Genomic DNA, 23197 nt, shown 5'->3' with positions numbered 1-23197 from the left:
ACTTTGGTGAGGACGGTGAGCTGTGTACATGCACATGTAGGTGTGAAACTATACCCCTGAAATCTTATAGTTCTGTTAAACCAATGTAATAAATTTTTTGAAAAAAAATTTTTTTTTAATTTTTCTTTTTTTTTTTTTTCCTCTCTCTTTTTTTTTTTTTTCCCCATCAGAGTTATTGCTGGGACTTGCCTACACAATGAATCACTACTCCTGGCATCTTTTTTTGTTTGTTTGTTATTATGGTAGAAATAGAAATAGCTTGAGAGAGAGAGAGAGAGAGACACTTGCAGCATGCTCCACAGCTCAAACTAGAATCCTCGGGTGTGGTAACTTTTGTACTTTACTGGCTGTATCATTACCTGGCCCTATTTATTTATTTATATATTATTTATTTATTCATTAGTCTTTCTCTTTTAAATTTCTTTTTGTTGATAGAGACAGAAATTGACAGGGAAGGAGACATAGAGGGAAGAGAGAAAGAGAGACATCTGAGCCCTGCTTCACCATTGTGAAGCTTCCCCACTGCAAGTGGGGACCAGGGGCTTGAACCAGTGCATGCTTTCAACTGGTACACCACAACCCAGCCCCTGTTTTTTTATTCTTTTGAGAGAAAAAGAAAGATACCAGAGACTCATGCTCTGACCTGGGACCTCATGCATGCAAGTTTTGTGCTTTTACTCCTGAGTTAACTCCCTAGCCCTCTTTTCTTTCTCCTCTTTTTTTTTTTCTTTCTCCTCTTAATGAGAGACTAATGCAGATTTTTTTATATTTTTTTTATTGGGGAATTAATGTTTTACATTCAACAGTAAGTACAATGGTTTGTACATAATGCAGATTTTTTTAAAAATTAAAAAAAATTAAATTTATTTTCCCTTTTGTTGCCCTTGTTGTCTTTTTATTATTGTTGTAGTTATTATTATTGATGTCATCATTGTTAGGACAGAGAGAAAAGGAGAGAGGAGGGGAAGACAGGGGGAGAGAAAGATAGACACCTGCAGACCTGCTTCACCGCCTGTGAAGCGACTCCCCTGCAGGTGGGGGAGCTGGGAGCTAGAACCAGGATCCTTAAACCTCTATTCCCTTAAAATTAACTATTATTACTACATATGTTTATTAATCATTTGATATATAAAATAAAATGGATTTTAAAAATATATTTTCCCTTAGTTGCCCTTGTTTTTTATTGTTGTAGTTATTATTTTTGTTGTTATTGATGTCGGTGTCGTTGGATAGGACAGAGAGAAATGGAGAGAGGAGGGGAGGACAGAGGGGGAGAGAAAGATAGACACCTGCAGACCTGCTTCACCGCCTGTGAAGCGACTCCCCTGCAGGTGAGGAGCCAGGGGCTCAAACTGGGATCCTTACACCAGTCCTTGCGCTTTGTGCCACCTGCGTTTAACCCACTGCGCTACTGCCTGACTCCCAAGAAAATGGAATTTTTTTCTGAACACTTCCTTTGACACTTTTTTTTTTAATGCAGTTTTTTAAAAAATATTTATTTGTTCCCTTTTGTTGCCCTTGTTTTATTGTTGTTATTAATGTTGTCGTTGTTGGATAGGACAGAGAGAAGTGGAGAGAGGAGGGGAAGACAGAGAGGAGGAGAGAAAGATAGACACCTGCAGACCTGCTTCATCGCCTGTGAAGCAACTCCCCTGCAGGTGGGGGAGCTGGGAGCTAGAACCAGGATCCTTAAACCTCTATTCCCTTAAAATTAACTATTATTACTACATATGTTTATTAATCATTTGATATATAAAATAAAATGGATTTTAAAAATATATTTTCCCTTAGTTGCCCTTGTTTTTTATTGTTGTAGTTATTATTTTTGTCGTTATTGATGTCGGTGTCGTTGGATAGGACAGAGAGAAATGGAGAGAGGAGGGGAGGACAGAGGGGGAGAGAAAGATAGACACCTGCAGACCTGCTTCACCGCCTGTGAAGCGACTCCCCTGCAGGTGAGGAGCCAGGGGCTCAAACTGGGATCCTTACACCAGTCCTTGCGCTTTGTGCCACCTGCGTTTAACCCACTGCGCTACTGCCTGACTCCCAAGAAAATGGAATTTTTTTCTGAACACTTCCTTTGACACTTTTTTTTTAATGCAGTTTTTTAAAAAATATTTATTTGTTTCCTTTTGTTGCCCTTGTTTTATTGTTGTTATTAATGTTGGATAGGACAGAGAGAAGTGGAGAGAGGAGGGGAAGACAGAGAGGGGTAAAGAAAGATAGACATCTGCAGACCTGCTTCACCGCCTGTGAAACAACTCCCCTGCAGGTGGGGAGCCAGGGGCTCGAACCGGGATCCTTATGCAGGTCTTTGCACTTTGCGCCACGTGCGCTTAACCCACTGCACTACTGCCCGAATCCCCCTTTGACACTTTTAAACATTTCAGTACATATATTCTTTTTTTCCCCTTTTGTTGCCCTTGTTATTTTATTATTGTTGTAGTTATTGTTGTTGGATAGAACAGGGAGAAATTGAGAGAGGAGGGAAAGACAGAGAGGGCAAGAAAAAGATAGACACCTACAGACTTGCTTCACTGCTTTTGAAGGTGGGGAGCCTGGGACTCCAACTGGGATCCTTATGCTGGTCCTTGTGCTTGGCGCCATGTGCGCTTAACCCACTGTGCTACCTACTGCCTGACCCCCGATAAATACTTTTTCAATTTAATAACCTACTAACTTGCTATCCCACAATATATTCATTGTAAATATATTTCCTATTGTTTTACTTTTTCTTAATTCTTTAAATTTTTTTTTATTACCTTTATTTATTTATTGGATAGAGACAGCCAGAAATTGAGAGGGAAGGGGGGTGGGTAGAGAGGAAGAGAGACAGTGAGATACCTGTAGCAGTGCTTCACTCACAAAGCTTTCCCCCTGCAGGTAGGGATGGGGACTCGAACCTGGATCCTTGTACATTGTAACATGTGTGCTCAACGAGGTGCGCCACCACCTGGTTCCATGTTACTTGTTTTTAACTCTGTTTCTTTGTGTTTCTCAGATGGTGACATGCCATGCCGTGCTAACATTCTGGTTACAGAACTGTTTGACACAGAACTGATTGGAGAAGGAGCACTGCCTTCCTATGAGCATGCACACAAGCATCTTGTGCAGGTAAGGGACTGAGGGAATTGGTAGGATTTTTATCTGATGTTCATGGTTCATGCTGACACACCATGTTCTATGCAGCCTGAAATCCCAGAACCTCTCCACTCATGTAGAGTTGAAAGGCAAGTATTTATTTATTTGCCTCAAAGATTATTGCTGGGGTTTGGTGTTTGCACTACAAATCCACTGCTCCTGGAGGCCATTTTCCTCATTTTGTTGCCCTTGTTTATTGTTGTTGTTATTGTTATTGTTGTCATTACTGTTTTTGTTGTTGGATAGGACAGAGAGAAATTGAAAGAGGAGGGGAAGACAGAGAAAGGGAGAGAAAGATAAGACACCTGCAGACCTGCTTCACTGCCTGTGAAGTGACCCCCGTGCAGGTGGAGAGCTGGGTGCCAGTCTTTGCGCTTAACCTGCTGTGCTGCCACCCAGCCCCACAAAGTATTTATCTATTTATTCTCTTTTGTTGCCCTTGTTGTTTTATTGTTGTAGTTATTATTGTTGTCGTTGTTGTTGGATAGTATAGAGAGAAATAGAGAGAGGAGGGGAAGACAGGGGGAGAGAGACAGACACCTGCAGACCTGCTTCACTGCTTGTGAAGCGACTCCCCTGCAGGTGGCAGCTGGGGGCTCGAACTGGGATCCTTATGCTGGTCCTTGCGCTTTGCACCACCTGCACTTAACCCACTTCGCTACTGCCCGACTCCCAAAGTATTTATTTATTTATTTATTTATTTATTTTAAATTTTTTATTTAAGAAAGGATTAACGAACAAAACCATAAGGTAGGAGGGGTACAAATCCACACAATTCTCACCACCCGATCTCCTTAACCCACCCCCTCCCATGATAGCTTTCCCATTCTCTAGCCCTCTGGGAGCATGGACCCAGGGTCATTGAGGGTTGCAGAAGGTAGAATGTCTGGCTTCTGTAATTGCTTCCCCGCTGAACATGGGCATTGACTGGTCGGTCCATACTCCCAGTCTGCCTCTCTCTTTCCCTAGTAAGGTGTGTCTCTGGGGAAGCTGAGCTCCAGGACACATTGGTGGGGTCTTCAATTCAGGGAAGCCTGGCCAGCATCCTGGTGGCATCTGGAACCTGGTGATTGAAAAGAGAGTTAGCATACGAAGCCAAACAAATTGTTGAGCAATCATGGATCCCAAGCTTGGAATAGTGGAGAGGAAGTGTTAGGGAGGTACTCACTGCAAACTCTAGTGTACTTCTGCTTTCAGGTATATATTTTGCAGTAGTTTATGGATATGTGTGAACATAAGCTCTCTCTCACAGAAACTGGTGTATATCTAGGTTATGGGACTTTGTTAGAAGGTGAACCACCTGAGATGAAATTAGAGTATACTATAAAAGGAAAGGTCTCACCCAAGTAATGAAGCTGAAGGGTTGTCATTCCACACGTGAAGTCTCTGGACACAGTCTGAGGTGAAGCATGTTGAGGTGGCAATCGTTGCGTTGGTTAGGTTGTGATCGGTGGATGCAATATTATTTGGTATGGATTGGGAGATGCATACGGGAAAGTGGGCCCTATCCAAGGGTTCCAGGACTGTGGGAAGTAGGGGCTCTATAGTGGAGATGTGAGGTTCCTGCTGTCTTAGGGTTCAAAAAGACAATCGATAGTTAATGTTATCATCACATTATTTGTTAATTGGGTTAACTTTGAAAAGTCCTTTTGTTATGGTTTGCTGTACAGTATCCAATATCTTGTATATAGCTGTGCTATTGGATGCTTCTAATCTACTTGGTCTAGGCTTTTGAGAGAGTCCGCATATCAAATACACAGCCTATATATTAAAAAGATTCAGTTAGTGTTTTGAGAAACTTTGAGACGTACAACTGATTTTCCCCCTCTCATATTAATTAACTACTGATTTATATGTCTACATTTTGCTAGGAGTGTACATAAACACCCTTCCCACCACCAAAAGACTGTGACCCATCCCTCCCACCCACTCCCACCCCCCACTGGCCCAGGAAGCTGCCCCTCACTACAGGGTTTTTACTTTGGTGTCCTATCAAAGTATTTATTTTTAAAGAAACTGTTTTTGTCACTGGTGCTTCACTACTTCAGGCCACTTTTTTCCAGATAGATAGATAGGTAACATAGCACTTAAGCTTTTTGCATGACAAAGCAAGAACGCTAGCCAAGTGAACTATCTTGCTAGCCCTCTATCTTCAAATTTAATCTATTTTTAGTGCTTCATTAGGATCTTAAGCATGCACAATACCACTGTTTCTGGACCAACTTATTTTTTCTTTTTTGTCAGAGCTTAACTTGCTGTGTTACCGCCTGACTCCCCTTTTTTGCTTCTTACCCACACTAGTCAGTTATGTTAAGGACTAGATGGGCTGAATGGAGAGGCTGATGATAGTACTCCTGACATTTGATTTGGGACTGGCAGACAAGATCAGGAAAGGACCTGTGGAGAAAGGGTAGAATTTGAAAAGGAACTGAGGAAAGGTACAAGTGTTTGGTAAGACCATAAACACTATCAAGAAGAGTCTTGTGAATTAATGACAGAGAATAGATTAGCTGATGGGAGACCTTGAATTACAGACTATCTCAAGTGGAAGTGTGCTTAGTTACAGGTTGGTGATAGTCTGATAGTCTCTCTTTTTTTCTCTATCCCTCTTTCCCTCCTCCCCTGTCTCTCATTTTTTACTTGTGACCTAATACTGTGTTTAAAGATTGTAAGATTATAGGGTATAGTTTTTTTTGCCAGAGCACTGGTCAGCCCTGGCTTATGGTGGTGTGGGGGATTGAACCTAGGACTTCAGAGCCTCAGGCATGAAAATCTTTTGCATAATAATTATGCTATCTCCCTATCCCTCTCTCTTTTCTTTTTTTCCTTCCTTTTGGAAAATATGTGCAAGAAATGTTACCTCAAAAGCCTTTTTTTTTTTAATATTTATTTATTTGTTATTGGATAGAGGCAGAGAGAAATTGAGAGGATAGGGGAAAATACATAGGGAAAGAGACAGACACCTGCAGTCCTGCTTCACCCCTCATGAAGCTTTCCCTCTGCAAGTGGGGGGCCAGGGGCTTGAACCTGGGTCCTTATGCACTGTAATGTGTGTGCTTAACCTGATGTGTTATCACCTGGCCCCTTGGTCTTTGTTTTTTAATGAATACTAACTTGAGATGGAGACCCAAGTGCAAAGTCCATCTGGGGAGGAGTGAGTATATGCTTCTTCTGCTGGCTTCTCCCTTACCTGGTGGGCACTCACTCTCCATGTGATCCTACAGCTTAGCCTGGGACCCTCAATTACAGTGAGGTGGGGGTTTCTCTTGCTCCCAAAGTGAAGAAGGGAGGGACCCTCTTCTTTCCAGGGTAGTTGGGGCCAGAGTCCACAGTATTCATGTAATCAGCATGTGTTGGTGATTGTCCTTCATGTCCCCACACTGTATGAGATGACTCATTGTTTCCAGAGTATAAACTTCTTCTAGTAATTAACTTTAGTAGTCAGAATTTCTCTTTCTTTCTTTCTTTTTTTTTTAAAGAATTTATTTGTTTATTCATGAGAAAGATAGGAGGAGAGAAAGAACCAGCCATCACTCTGGTATATGTGCTGCTGGGGATCGAACTCAGGACCTCATGCTTGAGAGTCCAATGCTTTATCCACTGCGCCACCTCCCACGCCACAGTAGTCACAATTTCTGTATCACCCCCTTAAACCATCTATTAGATGAATCTCTGAAACAGAGAACAAGGATTTTTAGAATTATGTGAATGCTTCCCAATTTGTCTTTCTCTAATTATTACTACAAAGGTGCACAAGGAGCCCATCTTCAGTTTCCTCTCAGTTGGGCTGCACCTGTCTTGAGTATAGAATGTAGACCCTTCTCATTGTCTAATCTCTGCCACTATTTGTGCACCCTGTACCCAAGCTAGAATGAGCTATGACTGTACATAAATATGTCCCATTGCCATCTCTTCCTGCCTTATTGTTAGAGAGGATGGAACTGGGATCTTGGTATGTCTGATGGAATAGTCCACGTGTTGTTGAAATGACCTAGGGATTAATCTCAGAAGACAATTTATTGAGAACGTCCATTTTGTCAGATCCTTTTTTGGGGTACTAAGGATATGAAGGTGAGCTCCTGAGGGAGGTGAGCAGTCATCACAAGTACAGTTTAAGGTGCACTCTGAAGGTGTAGGTGCATGAGATCCTGCCCACTCTGGTGAGGATGGGGCATAAGGAGAGTCAATGATGGAGCTTGAATTGTGTCAGTCAGAATTGCTCTGTGTGTGTGTTTGGGGGGGGGGGTAGTGCATGTGTGATTCCACTACTCCTAGGTAGACATTTTTTCAATTATTTATTTTTAATATATTTTATTTATTGTATAGAGACAGAAATCAAGAGGGAAGGGTGAGATAGAGAGGAAGAAAGAGAGATACCTGTAGCACTGCTTCACCACTCACACAAAGCTTTCCCCCTGCAGGTGGGGGAAAAGGGCTTGAATCTGGGTCCTTGTACATTATAACATGAACTCAACCAGGTGCACCACCACCTGGGCTCTCTCTCCTTCTGTCTGTCTGTCTGTCTGTCTGTCTGTCTGTCTGTCTGTCTGTCTGTCTCTCCCTCTCTAAGTTTAAGGTTTGGATATAGAAAACAGAAACCACAGCATTTTATTATCCAAGGAGCTTCTGGTCCCATCCATGTGGTGCCACCATGTAGTATTGGGTCTATACCTGGGTCCTCACACATGATCAAGTATGTACTCTACTGGGTGAGCGATTTCCCAGCCCTGAGTTGAGTTGGTTTGCAGAGTGATTTGGTGTTAACTTGGCAGTTGGGGGTGTTTGAGACAGGAAAAAATAAATATATATAAAAAGACATGAAGTTGAGTCATTGCTTGACCTCTAGGCCTCCAGGTCGGTTGTGTTTTGGGTAGTATGGAGGGAAGTGGATGAGGAATTTTAGAGATAGACTAGGTTTCTAGGTAAGGATTAGATTAAGAAGGGTCACCATGGCCCAGAAGGCAGGGTAGTGTCAGAAAGATTTTAAGCAGGGTATTGTTGTCAGATTATACAGGAGGGCATGTGGAGAGTAGTGGGGGAACAAGACTAGATTTAGCAAGACTCATCAAGAGGTGGTTGTAGTCATCCAGATACTGGGCTGAAGCAGTTCTCAGACAAGACTATAGGATGGGCCCACAAGGGACCAGGAGGTGACTCACCTAAATGAGTGCACAAATTACTGTGCATGAGGAGCCAGTTTGAGCCCCTGGCAGTCACACAGGAATGCCTGCCATGGGGATACTTCCCCAGTGGTGGAGTAGAGTGGCACTTTGATATAACTCCTCTTCTTGTCTCTTTCCCCTCTATCTCTCATCCTTTACCTAAAAAGAAAAAAAAAAATGACTACCAAGAGTTGTAGAATCATGCATGCACCAAGCCCCAGGAATAACCCCAGTGGCAAAAACAAACAAAGCGACAAACCTACTTAAAGAGGTAGATGTAGGGGGAGAGAAAGGTGATTATTTAGATGTGGAAGCATTGAGAACAATGCCAAGCTTTTATGTTTGGGAGACTGGATTGGATATGGTCCCTGTACTGCATAGGCTTGGGAAAGTAGGGAAGGGGTGAAAAGGATACGTTCAATTTAGATAGTGTTTGAACTGATCCAAGTAGCAAGCACTGAGAGACCTTCAAATACATGCTAGTTGGTAAGTGAAGATGAAGTGGTTGAGTATGTAGAGGGAGAAACAGGATTGTCCAGATCAAGTCTCTGGGGAGTCCTCTCTGTGAAGATGGACAGAGAAAACACAGCCTTTTGAATAAAGCAGGGGAGAATAGTGGTTTTTAAATAGGATCATGTCTAGAAACAGTATCACAATTTGGGGAGGGGGATACCATTATCTTTTTGTGGGTAGAGGCTAGAAATGTTGCTAAACATCCTGTGATGCACAGAACAGCTGCCACAACAAAGGATCATATGGCTGAAGAGGTCACTACTTGAGATAGAGAAACCCTGTGCTTGTCATTTCTGGGCAGTGGCAGCTATCATCTGTCTTGTGGCTGGGCCCCTAGTCCCTAGTGTGTATCGAGAGTGTCGGCTGGGTGGTGGCGCACCAGGTTTAAATGCATGCAGTGTGAAGCGCAAGGACCAACACACAACAATCCCAGTTCAAGCCCCTGCCTCCCCACCTGCAGGAGGGTCACTTTACAAGTGGTGAAGCAAGCCTGCAGGTGTCTCTCTTCCTCTCTGTTTCCCCTCTCAACTTTGTCCTTTCCAAAAAAAAAAGAGAGACAAACAGATAAATTAATGATTAGGAGGAAAATTGGGCAGGGACAGTATCTAAAACCAGGTGAAAACTGTAGCTGGAAGTACCTGGAGGTAAGGTCAGTTAAGCAGGGACACCTCTTCATTGGATTGTTCAGTAAGAGATTCTAGAGTTTGGGTGGGGGCTGCACTGAAGGGGAGCTCTGAGCCCAGTGCCAGAATTACCATATAGCAGCAAAATTTGGACTCTTTTCTTTAAAGTCAGTGTGGGAGTAAATCAGCATAACGACAATTACGGTTTATTTTTGAAGTATTTAAGACTGTCAGGTAGCTAGGAACTTACCTGACATAAATCATTTTAGGCATATCGTATATTCTTTTTGAATTTTAGTTTCTTTTGAAGGTGTGGGGCTGAAAGCTTTTCACTATCTCCAAAGTGAATAAAGCCTTAGATTATTATTAAACCAGCTAATACTAAAGAACAAACCTCTTTTGATCTGTGGAAGTTAGTATGGGTCAACATTCCAGTTCTTTTTTCTTCTCTTTTTTTTAAATATAAACCTAGGAAAATTGTGAGGCAGTGCCTCACAGAGCAACCGTTTATGCTCAGCTGGTGGAGTCCAGAAAGATGTGGTCCTGGAACAAGTTGTTTCCCATCCACGTTCAAACTAACTGCGGGGAACAGATCATCATTCCACCCCTGGAACTGGAGAGGTGCCCTGGTGCACCCTCTGTCTATGATATTCAGCTGAACCAGGTGTCTCCTGCTGACTTCACTGTCCTCAGCGATGTACTGCCTATGTTCAGGTACTAAGGAGCCACCCAGGGTGATAGCACGTTTAGACAATTTGGTGGAATTGGGTTTTTCAGAAGTTGTTTTGGAGTGGGAAGGACACCTCACTGATGTCACTTACCTCAGAAGGCAGATGTTCATTGCAACCAAATCTCATTGCTGGTGAGGTCACACTAAAGATTAAAAATGGAGTGGATGAGCTTAAAATGAACTTATGTTCCTGAATATTCTCCCACAGTGTGGACTTCAGCAAGCAAGTCAGTAGCTCAGCAGCCTGCCATCACAAGCAGTTTGAATCTCTGGCATCTGGCCAAGCTCAGGTCGTTCTCTCCTGGTGGGACATTGAAATGGATCCTGAGGGGACAATCAAGTGCACCATGGCCCCATTCTGGGCACACTCAGACCCAGAGGAGCTCCAGGTAAGAGGCAGGAACTGAACATATAAGTGAGAAAACTTATGGTTGTGGGAAAGGAGCAGGTTGAACCTTAGGCTCATAGGAGTTTGGAGACAGAAGGAGGGACTATGTCAAAGAAGAACTGAAGAAAAAAAAGCCAGGCTAGCAGCTATGGTAAAATACTTTTCCCAGGTTGAGTCACTGACTGTGGACCGTGAGCCATAGGAAGCTTCAGTGGGCTAGCTCTTCAAGTCCTGGCGGCACAACAACTCTTAGATCCCATCCACACCTTCATACCCACACCTCAGGGACTCCTAGGAGGCCTCTGATCAGTTTACAATAGAAAACTGTGACCTGGGAGTCAGGTGGTAGCGCAACGGGTTAAGCGCACGTGATGTGAAGCACAAGGACCAGCATAAGGATCCCAGTTCAAGCCCCCGGCTCCCCACCTGCAGGGGAGTCGCTTCACAGGCGACTCTGCAAGTCTGCAGGTGTCTATCTTTCTCTCGCCCTCTCTGTCTTACACTCCTCTCTCCATTTCTCTCTGTCCTAACAACAACAATAACTACAACAACAATAAAAAAACAACAAGGACAACAAAAGGGAAAACAAATAAATAAAAATAAATAAATAAAACCCCCAAACTGTGACCTGTCTATATCCTTATTTTCTGTAACTTCAAGATCTAGTTTGTGACCTGGGAGGTGGCACTGTAGATAGTGTTGGACTCTAAAGTGTAAGGTCCTGAATTTGATCCCCAGCATTACATGTGCCAGATAATGCTCTGATTCTCTTTATTTCCCCCATGTCATTAATGAATAAACAAATCTTTGATTAAAAAGAATCTACTGAGATAAGTCAGGCTTCATGTTAGCCTAAAGGTCTGCTGACTCTTACCTGTGTATACCTTGATGTGGCCAAAATATCCCCTGGAGACTGCAGACAGAACTGCAGAGAAAACTAAGAATTTCTGACATGTCTAAGACATGTATAAGACATAGCTTTTAATAACTAAGAAAAATAGTTCAGCAGAGAAGTTAACAGGCACTATCATCCAGGGTTCTCCAGCAGGGAGGCAGACATTCCTGAGTGCCTGTATCCCAAAATGGTGCTTGCTTCCCTGACACTCAGTATATTGTTTTGTATAATTTTATAAATTTTTATGTTCAAAATTACTTTTTTACAACTGTCAAAATATTTTGCATTGTCTCCTAGCATCAAGTATTTCTGGGAGGCAGTTGAATGCACACATTATCGTGTGCAAGGACCTGGGTTTAACCCCTAGTTCCCACCTGCAGGGGAGAGCTTCACAAGTGGTGAAGCTCTTTCTCTTTTTCTCTCTCCTCCTCTTTCTCCCCCTTCCTTCTCAATTTCCCTGTCTCTAACCAATAAAATAAATATCTAAATAAATAAAAAATAAAAAAGAGTCTACCTTCTTCAGTTCACTTGAAAGTGGACAAACAATTCAAACTACATACAGAGAAAGAAACACAGGGGTCTGGTAGTGACATATCCAGTTAAGCATACACGAAGTACCATGCACAAGGACCTATGTTTGCGTACCTGCTTCCCACCTGCAGGGGAGAAGCTTCATGAGCAATGAAGCAGGTGTGCAAATTGTCTGTCTCTCCCTCTTGTCTCTGCAAATTGTGGTGGTGGTGGTGGTAGAGGTTGTGTGTGTGTGTGTGTGTGTGTGTGCGCGCGCGCGCGCACGCGCACGCGCGTGCTGTGTAGGGGGCATCAGAATTCTCTCAGGGTTGATATTGGCACTGGGCTTCTTCTTTAGCAATGTGTTTTAAAAATTAGCATAAGAATATGATAAAAGTAATATTTTTATCATTTACATATCTTCAAAGCGCTACTATGTATATTTTCTCCTTGATTCTTGGAAGTTGTGCAAGATAACCACATGGTGCCACACTGAGATTCCGGAACTGCCAAGCATTGGAGCAATCAATCAATGATGAGTGCTTATCCCCTGATTGGTAGACTTGGCACTGTGTCCTTCCTCTACCAGTGGTGACCTTCTGACTTTGAGAATTTGAATATTCATTTATTCCCTTTTGTTGCCCTTGTTGTCTTATTGTTGTTGTTATTACTGTTGTTGTTATTGATGTCGTCGTTGTTGGATAGGACAGAGAAATGGAGAGAGGAGGGGAAGACAGAGAGGGGGAGAGAAAGATAGACACCTGCAGACTTGCTTCTGTGCTTGTGAAGCGACTCCCCTGCAGGTGGGGAGCCAAAGGCTCAAACCAGGATGCTTACTTGCGCTGGTCCTTGCGCTTTGCACCACCTGTGCTTAACCCACTGCGCTGCTGCCCGACTCCCTGACTTTGAGAATTTGGAGAGCTGCTAATGAATCTCCCTCATGACTCTCCATGCTCTTGATCTGAAATCTTTTCTGTCTTCCCTGGAACAGAAGGATCTGTCAGCAGCTCTATATCACTAGGATTCAGGAGGCTGCATATGGAGAGGACTTAATGGCAAGGAACATCATAGAACATGCCAGGGTCAGGGAAGGCTTCTCTTCTCTTTGAATCAATTTGCATAATGAAGAATTAATAGGATTTATCAAACCTATTTTTTCCTCCTTGTTACTATTTACTTTTCCCAGAACATACCTGATCAGAGTTACATTTTCTAGCTTTTATATTCAAATAGGCATCCGACATACACAGACATGTTACTTGCTTTTTATTTAGATTGAAGATCTAGGTAAAGTAGAATGTGTTCCCTGAGAAGTAAGAGCCAACATTAGTTTCTCTTGTTACACATTAAGTGCACATTAAGCTGCACTCTGGGAATCTAATTGGGGCTTTGTTTTCCCAGTTGCTAACATGAGAGAATGCTCAGACTTGAACCACGCATCACTTTTTTAAGGACTGTTCTCTTTTCTTTTCCTTTCTTTTTTAAAGATTTTATTTATTTATAAAATGGAAACACTGACAAGAACATAGGATAAAAGGGGTATAATTCCTATCACCAGAGCTCCGAATCCCATCCCCTCCCCTGATAACTTTGCTATTCTTTAACCCTATGGGAGTATGGAGCCAGGGTTACCATGGGGTGCACAAGGTGGAAGGTCTGACTTCTGTAATTGCTACCCTGCTGGACAGGTGTTGACAGGTCAATTCATACTCCCAGCCTGCCTCTCTCTCTCCCTAGTGGGGCAGGGCTCTGAGGAAGTGGAGCTCCAGGACATATTGGTGGGGTCATCTGTCCAGGGAAATCTGGTTGGCATCATGATAGCATCTGGAACCTGGTGGCTAAAAAGAGTCAACATATAAAGCCATACAAATTGTTGATTAATCATGAACCTAAAGGCTGGAATATTGCAGATGAAGATTTGGGGTCCCCATTTTGGAAATAGCTAATAGGTCTATTTTAGCTATATTCCAAAGGGCCCATGACTTTATTAGTTTTTGTCTGAGCCTGACATCTGATATGCAGGTGGACCCAGGTTATTGTCTGGGGAAGTGATGTCATGGATGGAAAAAGGGCTAGAAAGCTGGATCAGGGAAGAGAGTAGCTCCCAAATGTGGGAAAAATATATAAATATTGTTGACTGTAAACCCCATCGATTTGATCTGGGGTCCATATTCAGCATAGGAGCCTATGCAACCTCTGCATCCCTGTAGGTCTGAACTTGCATTTTGTGGTCATCAGTAGGAACATTCCAAGTTGCACTGATTTCAGGACCCATCTTCTTCAGGTGGTAGAGTATGTTATCCAACCTCCCTTTAGAGGATGGAACATTCTCTACCATTGTTGATACACATTGAGGGCAAGGTCCTATGGGAACCCCTAAAGGGGTCCATTATGTTGTTCTTGATGGAGATGACCAATGATAATGGAGAGAGGGTTCTATTTGAGGTCTAGGCTCATCGTGTTTGTGTGGGAAAACCAGGACTCCCCGACTAGGGCCCCAGCTAATGGGGTGGCCTGATAGTGACTAAAGAGTCATCATTAAAGTATGCCAGTCTCTTGTCCTTATTCAGCTTTTGGCAGCCCTTGCTTTGATAAGGTTAGCTTCGGAATGACTGAGGGAAGTGTAGTAGGAAGTAGGTGAGGAGGGTATCTAGGTCTAAGTAGCAACTATTTCATTAGGTACTTTAAGGTGTCTTTAGGTCTCTCTACTTGCTTGCTTCATTTATTGACTGACTGCAAACTATTGTGCACTTTTACTTTAAGGTATCTAATTTATAGATACATGTGTACATCTACCTTATCTCATGAGGCCTAGTCTATATCTAGGTTTTGAGGCTTTGTTAGGAAGTGGACCACCCGAAATGGAATTAAGGAGTCCTATGAGAAAGGAAAGGTCCCACCCGAGTAATGACGCTGAAGGATTGACATTCCATGCCTGACATCTCTGGACACATTCCGAAGTGAAGCATGCTGAGGTGGTATTCAATGCATTGAATAGGCTGGGATCAGCAGATGCTGTATCAGTTGTTATGAATTGAGAGAAGCATGCTGGAAAGTGAGCCCCACCCCAGAGGTTCCAGTACTGGGGGAAATTGGGGCTTTATAGAGGAAGCGGGAGGTTCCTGCTGTCTTAGGGTTTAAGAAGGCAATAGATAGCTATTGCTATAATCATATTATTTGACAATTGGGTTGACTTTGAAAATCCCATTGTTAGGATTTGCTGTATCATACACAACCTCACCATAATTTGTCCTTTGACATTATTTATATATATATGTATTTTATAAAGTAACACCACTGGTTGCTTCTGCTCTCTAAGCTTTTAAGAGAGTCAACATTTCAAAGACTCAGCCTATGGTCTGTGTATTGAAAAGTTGGAGACATTCAGTCAGTTTTTCCCCTCTCATTAATTAAATAGTGATTTATATAACTACAAGTTAATAGGAACTTCGAAGGAAGTTCGAAGGAAGTTCACCATTCCCACCACCAAAGACTGTGTCCCATTCTACCCCCTACTCCCCAATGAAGCTGACCATGTACCCTCACCCTCAACCCAGAGATTTTTTACTTTGGTGTCCTACTCCAAACTCAGTCAGATCCTGCTTTGAGTTTCCCTTTCTGTTCTTTCTCAACTTCTGGTTATGAGTAGGATCATCCCATACTCATCTTTGTCTTTCTGGCTTAGCTCACTTAACATAATTCCTTCTAGCTCCATCTAAGATGGGTCAGAGAAGGTGGGTTCATTGTTTTTAATAGCTGTGTAGTATTCCATTGTGTATATATACCACAACTTTCTCAGCCATTCATCTGTTGTTGGGCACCTGGGTTGCTTCCAGGTTTTAGCTGTTCATAGCAGCATAATAGCTGCATAATAGCTGCACAATAGCTGCTATGAACATAGGTGTACACATAACTTTTTGGTTGGGTGTTATCGAGTCCTTAGGGTATATCCCTAGGAGAGGAATTACTGGGTCATATGGAAGGTCCATGTCTAGCCTTGTGAGAGACTGCTCTCCACAGAGGTTGGACCAATTTACATTCCCACCAGCAGTGCAGAAGGTTTCCTTTGTCCCCAAAGCCTCTCCAACATTTGTTGCTGCTATCCTTTTTGATGTATGCTATTCTCACAGGGGTGAGGTGGTATCTCAGTGTGTTGTTTTTATTTGCATTTCTCTGACAATCAGTGGTCTGGAGCACTTTTTCATGTGTTTGTTAGCCTTTTGGATCTCTTCTGTAGTTAATATTCTGTTCATATCCTCTGCCCATTTTTGGATGGAGTCATTTGCTTTTTTGTTGCTGCGTTTGCTGAGCTCTTTGTATATTTTGGTTGTCTTTTGTCTGATGTATGGCATGTGGATATCTTCTCCCATTCTGTGAGGGGTCTCTTTCTTTGTGTGATGGTTTCTTTGGCTGTGCAGAAGCTCTTCAATTTGATGTAGTGCCATTGATTTGTTTTTGTTTAGTCTTCCTTTCAATTAGGTTTGTATCATCAAAGATGCCCTTGAGATTTAGGTGGGAAAGTGTTCCACCAGTGTTTTCCTCTAGGTATTTGATAGTTTCTGTGCCCGGGGCCAGCAGGTTATTAGGGTTAGCCTTAAGGAGGAGGGGCCTTGGCGAAGAATGAAGAATGAGAGACTAGTGAGTTGATGCCGAATCAAGCTCAAGCAGACATCTCTGTCTTACTTAAGCAGAACTTTATTTTTATAGTCTCATAAGGCTTAGATCATTCAAACAAAAATCACCAGGGTATTGATTATTAAAACAAAAATCACCAAGGCTTTGATTATTGAAACAAAAATCACCAAGTAAAAACAGCACAGGTAGGGAATACCTCCTGCTTTGTGGAACATTTACGTTCCAGGGGCATTTTCTACCCGAGAGATCACATCACCGTTTCCATGTCTTTTGTTTTTCCTGTACCTGTGTGCTAGGCAAATGTCCTATTGATTAAGATTAATATTCTACCTTTTATGCCATTCTCTTGGCCCTGTGCATCAGAAGACAATGGTTTATAGAAAGTTCATGCTTGTTATGTTTCTAGGGGCCTTAAACAAATTGAGTAGCCCATTTTTCACAAAATCTCTTCCATTGTTTGATCAAGGAGTTTTGTTTTATTTTGTTCCAAGTTAAACTCTCTAGCTAGAATCCGTCTTCTGTGTATGCTCACTATGTGACCTAGGTTCTTGTGTACTATTCCTGCATAAGAAGGTGGGAGCATAGTGGTAGATGGTAGATTAAAAGGCCAATTGTATCTCGGCAGGTACCATAACTTTCCATTAATTATTTATGTTATGTAAGGTGGCCCCTCCACTGTGGGAACCACCAATCTTTCTCTATATTTTAGGGGGAATACTAAAGGAAGTGGTGTAGATAAAGGGGAAAACATTTCTTCCTATTGGGGCCTCCTGAAAAATTCTGCATTATTGATATTGCTTGTTCCATTATGTTCAATCTTATAGAGTGCATGCAGGTTTTGTCATTATTTTTGTCATTTGGTCAGGCTCTGAGCCTGGCCATAGGTAAATATTATTAAGATCACACAGAGCTTAATTAAGGCAAAAGGCAAGATGGTTTCATTTTGGCCTGGAGAGTCCAGCCGTGCTGAACTTCCTTCGAAGCTGGTACCGTGTCAAACAACTCGCATGGCGGCGCCTGCGCCATTTCTGGTCTAACATCCAGGTCTTTGATCCATTTGGAGTTGAATTTTGTTCCTGGTGAGATAAAGTTGTTCATTTTCATTCTTTTTTTTTTTTTTTAATTTTTATATATTTATTTATTTATTTATTTATTTATTATTTAAGAAAGGAGACATTAACGAAACCATAGAATAAGAGGGGTACAATTCTGCACAATTCCCATAACCCGATCTCCATATCCCATCCCCTGGTAGCCTTCCCATTCTCTATCTCTCTGGGAGTATGGATCAGGGTCGTTGTGGGTTGCAGAGGGTGGAAGGTCTTGCTTCTGTAATTGCTTCCCCGCTGAACATGGGTGTTGACTGGTCGATCCATACTCCCAGTCTGTCTGTCTCTTTCCCTAGTAGGGTGGGGCTCTGAGGAAGTGGAGCTCCAGTACACATTGATGGGGTCGTCTGTCCAGGGAAGTCTGGTCAGCATCTCGCTGGCATCTGGAACCTGGTGGCTGAAAAGAGAGTTAACATACAAAGCCAAACAAATTGTTGAACAATCATGGACCTAAAGACTGTAATAGTGCAGATGAAGTGTTGGGGGTATTCGCTGCATGCTCTTGTGTACTTCTGCTTTCAAGTCTATATTTTTCCCCTAGTTTATGGGCACAGGTGAACCTATGCTCTATCTCAGGGGACCTGGACTATATCTAGGTTTGGGGACTTTATTGGGGAGTGGAACACCTGGAATGGAATTAGAGAATACTATGAAAGGAAAGGTCGGTCTCACCTGAGTGATGAAGCTGAAGAGTTGTCATTCCACACCTGAAGTCTCTGGTCACAGTCTGAAGTGAAGCATGCTGGGGTGGCACTCGTTGTGTTGATTAGGTTGTGATCCGCGGATGCAATATTATTTGATTTGAATTGAGAGCAGCATGCAGAAAAGTGGGCCCCACCCTAAGGTTCCAGGACTGGGGGAAATATAGGCTCTATAGTGGAAGTGTGAGGTTCCTGCTGTCTTAGGGTTCAAGAAGACAATGGATTGTTACTGTTATCGTCACATTATTTGGTGATAGGGTTAACTTTGGAAAGTCCCTTTGATAGGGTTTGGGGTATAGTACCCAGCATCTTGTATATAGCTGTGCTGTCGGTTGCTTCTCTTCTCCCTGGTCTAGGCTTTTGGGAGAGAACATATCAAAGACAGCCTATGTATTAAAAAGACTCAGTCTGTGTTTTTGAAGTTCTAGATATATCATCAGTTTTTCGCCTCTCATATTAGTTAAATAGTGGTTTATATAATGTTTACACTTTAATAGGATTGTACATAAACACCACTCCCACCACCAAAAGACTGTGTCCCATCCACACACCACCCCCTCCCACCCCCCCAACCTCCTCCGTGCCGGGAAGCTCAATGGCCACCCTCCCTTCACCACAGTGTTTTTACATTGGTGCCCTGCTCTCGATTTAATCAGATCCTGCTTTTAGTTTCCCTTTCTGATCTTCTTTCTCAACTTCTGTTGATGAGTGGGGACATCCCATACTCATCTTTATCTTTCTGACTTAGCTGACTTAACATAATTCCTTCTAGCTCTGTCCAAGATGGGTTAGATAAGGTGGGCTCATTGTTCTTAATAGCTGCATTCACTTTCATTTTTTACCATGTTTCAGCCCTGATTTCCCAGCACCATTTGAAAAGAGCCTCCTTCTTCCATTTAATATGTTGGGCTACTTTATCAAAAATTAGATGTCCATAGGTATGGTTGTTCTGTTTTCTTTTCCCTTCTTTCCCCCTTTCCTCCTTCCTTTTCTTTTCTTTTCTTTTCTTTTCTTTTCTTTTCTTTTCTTTTCTTTTCTTTTCTTCCTTTCTTTTTTTTGACTCAGTGCCTGCATGATGAATGTACCTGTGGCTGTTTTTCCTTTCTTCCTCCCTTCCCTCTTTCTCTTTTCTCTTTTATTTGATAGGACAGAGAGAAATTGAGAGGGGAAGGGAATTAGAGAGGGAGAAAGAACGAGAGAAACCCACAGACTTGCTTCACCATTTGTGAAGCTTTCCCCCTGAAGGTGGGGAACCTGGGTCCTTGTGCATACTAACATGTATACTCAACCAGATGTGCCACCACCTAGCTCCTTACCCCCCACACCTCTCTTTTCTTTTCTTTTTTTTTTTTTTTTTTAGTTTCCAGGGCTATCACAGGGGCTTGGTTCCTACAACACGAACCCACTGCTCCTGGAGGCTATTCTTTTCCTTTTGTTGCCCTCGTTTATTGTTATTATTATTGTTGTTATTGCTGTTGTCATTATTGGATAGGACAGAGAAATCTAGAGAGGAGGGGAAGACAGAGAGGGGGAGAGAAAGATAAATACCTGCAGACCTGCTTTACTGCTTGTGAAGTGACCCCCCCCCCACCCGCAGTTGGGGAGCTGGAGGCTCCAACTGGGATCCTTAAGCCTTCCTTGCATTTTGGGCCATGTGTGCTTAACCCGGTGTGCTGTTGCTGCTCCCCTCTCCCCACCTCTCTTCTTCTATCTGATTTACTTATTGGAGCTGGTGGTGGCTCACTACTAAAGTCTACACATTACTATGTGTGAGGACCTAAGTTCAAACACCCAGTCCCTACCTGCAGGAGTGAAGCTTCATGAATGGTGTGCTGCAGGCATTTCTCTTCTCTGTATTTATCCCCTTCATCTCTCTTTCAAACAGTCTGTCAATAACAACACCAGCAAAAGGTGGGCCCTGGGAGTAGTGGAGTCATGTAGTCATCAAGTTCCAGCAATAACCCTGGTAGCAAAAAGAAATAATAAAGTGAGGAAGTTTTTTTTTTTTAATTTCTTTTATTATTATTAATTTTTTGGAAGTTTTTTTAAACATTTTTATTTATTTATTATTGGATAGAGACGGAGAGAAATTGAGAGGGGAGGAAGATAGAGAGGGAGATAGATACCTGCAGTCCTGCCTCACCACTTGTGAAGCTTTCCCTTTGCAGGTGGGAACCAGGGACTTGAACCTGGGCCCTTGCACACTGTAATGTGTGTGACTTAACCAGGTGCACCACTGCCTGGATCCCCCCTTTTAAAAAATTATTTATAAAAAGGAAACATTGACAAAACCATAGGATAAGAGGGGTACAACTTTGCACAGTTCCCACCACCAGACCTCCGTATCCCCATCCCCTTCCCTAGTAGCTTTCCTATTCTTTAACCCTCTAGGAGTATGGACCCAAGATCATTGTGTGGTATAGAAGGTTGAAGGTCTGGCTTCTGTGATTGCTTCTCCGCTGAACATCGGCGTTGACAGGTCAATCCATACTCCCAGCCTGTCTCTCTCTTTCCCTAGTGGGGAAGGGCTGTGGGGAAGTGGAGCTCCAAGTCACATTGGTGGGGTTGTCTGTCCAGGGAAGTCTGGTCACATCCTGCTAGCATCTGGAACTTGGTGGTTGAAAAGAGAGTTAACATACAAAGCCAAACGAATTGTTGAAAATCATGGACCTAAAGGCTGGAATATTGCAGATGAAGTTTTGGGGGTGGGGGTCCTCCATTTTGTCAATAGCTAGTAGGCATATATTAGTTATATTTCAAAGGGCCTGTAGCTATACTAGTGTTTTTTTGCCTGAGCCTGAAATCTAATATGCAGGTGGATGCTAATTATTGTCTGGGGAGATGATGCCATGGCTGGGAAAAGGACCAGAAAGCTGGATCAGGGAAGAGAGTAGCTCCCTAATATGGGAAAGGGGTATAAATATTGTTGACTGTAAACCCCATCGATTTGATGTGATCTGGGGCCCATAATTAGCTTAGGAGCCTGTGTGACCTCTACATCCCTCTAGATCTGAGCTCATATTCTGTGGTCATGAGTAGGAACATTTCATGCTGCTCCAGTATCAACGCATCTTTCTCAGGTGTAGCATAGAGTATGTTGTCCATCCTCCCTTTGGAGGACAGGACATTCTCTACCATTGTTGATCCAAGTTGAGGGCAAGGTCCTTTTTTTTTTTTTTTTTTTTTTTTTTTTTTTTTTTGAGAGAAAGACAGGTGTGAGTGTTGCTTAGCTATGACATATGTGGTACTAGGATTGAAGCTGGGACTTACTTTAAGTGTACACGTTTTGTGGACTACCACAACACTTATCTGCCTGCTACTGAAAAAAGAAACTTAAAGATTATAGGAGTAATAAGCCTCATTATATAAAATAAAACAAAAATGAATCAAAAGTCACTCATAATAATCCCCCCAAAACTACTTTTTCCCCCACATATATTGATTTTTTTCCAGTGCTTATTCTTTTTTTATGGTGTACTATAGTATTAATTTTAAATGTCAGAGTTTTCAAAGAATTTATAAATAAAAAAAAAAAAAGAATTTATAAATCAAGGGGCCAGGTGGTGGCATACCTGGTTGAGTGCACATGTTACAGTGCTCAAGGATCCAGGTTCAGTCCCCCCAGCCCCCACCTGCAGGAGGAAAGCTTAGCGAGTGGTGGGGCAGGGCTGCAGGTGTCTCTCTGTCTCTCTTGCTCTCTATTACCTCTTTCCCTCTCAATTTCTGATTGTCTCTAGCCAATAAATAAATAAAGATAATAAAAAAATTTAAAAAAAAAGAATTTATAAATCCGTTTCTGAGCTGGTGGACATTTGGATTGATTCCAGTTTTTGCTATTATAAATACTTCTCTGCTGTGTATATTTGTGTACACACACACACACACACACACACACACACCACTGTCTGGTGGAGTTTACACCTGTTCACTGTGGTGTATGGCCAGGAATCAAACTCAGACTTCATACAGGCTAGTCCAGCACTTTCCTTCCTCCTCCCCTTCCTCCCTCCCTCTTCCCCCCGCCCATTTTCCTTCTATTTTAAAATGCAGTGCTGGAGATTAAACCATGTTTCACACATGCATTTTACTATATTTTCTTTTATGAAAGAGTGAAAAACAATAATGAGGAAAAGTTCAGAGTACTGTTCCACTAACCATGAAGATCCACTTGCTCTACCTTTGTTGCTGTTTTGTTTTTTCTTTCTTTTTTCTCTTGATAGGACAGAGAAATTGAGAGGAAGGGAAAGAGGGAGAGAGAGAGAGACATCTGCAGCCTTATTTCACCACTCATGAATCTTCCCCCTGCAAGTGAGGACCAAGGGCTTGAACCTGGATTCTTTTTTTTTTTTTTTTAATTTATTTCTTTATTGGGGAATTAATGTTTTACATTCAACAGTAAATACAATAGTTTGTACATGCATAACATTCCCCAGCTTCCCATTTAACAATACAACCTCCACTATGTCATTTATCATCCTTCATGGACCTGTATTCTCCCCACCCACCTACCCCAGAGTCTTTTACTTGGGTGCAATACGCCAATTCCATTTCAGTGAACCTGGATTCTTACACATGCACTCAACTGAGTGTGCTTCCTATTGGTCCATGCGTTTTGCTCTTAAGTGTGTCAGGTTTGAAACCAGGACTTCACGCTTGTAAGACATGCACTTTACTGGTGAGCCACCTCCTCAGCCTGAGAACTTTCTTTATCTCTTTTGCCACAGTAACTGTGTATAGTTTACACCATGATCTCCCTGAAAATTGATTTTTGGCAAGAATTTTAGTCAAAT

At 42.4% G+C, this 23197-nt stretch overlaps 1 protein-coding gene across 2 annotated transcripts in view; it reads left to right on the top strand.

Annotated features, from left to right (window-relative positions):
- PRMT7 (protein arginine methyltransferase 7) overlaps positions 1-23197 on the top strand; it is a 68827-nt gene that overhangs the window by 33140 nt on the left and 12490 nt on the right. For both annotated transcript variants that reach the window (XM_016185837.2, XM_007517770.3), the window contains 3 exons: positions 3002-3114; positions 9912-10153; positions 10378-10558. In XM_016185837.2, coding sequence (XP_016041323.1) covers positions 3002-3114; positions 9912-10153; positions 10378-10558 — 536 coding nt within the window. The remainder of the gene's footprint in view (positions 1-3001; positions 3115-9911; positions 10154-10377; positions 10559-23197) is intronic.

The sequence above is a fragment of the Erinaceus europaeus genome, chromosome 2, assembly GCF_950295315.1.
Source record: "Erinaceus europaeus chromosome 2, mEriEur2.1, whole genome shotgun sequence".
Lineage (NCBI taxonomy): Eukaryota > Metazoa > Chordata > Mammalia > Eulipotyphla > Erinaceidae > Erinaceus > Erinaceus europaeus.
The sequence above is the reverse complement of the archived record's forward strand: the minus strand, read 5'-3'. Positions and strand labels throughout refer to the sequence as shown.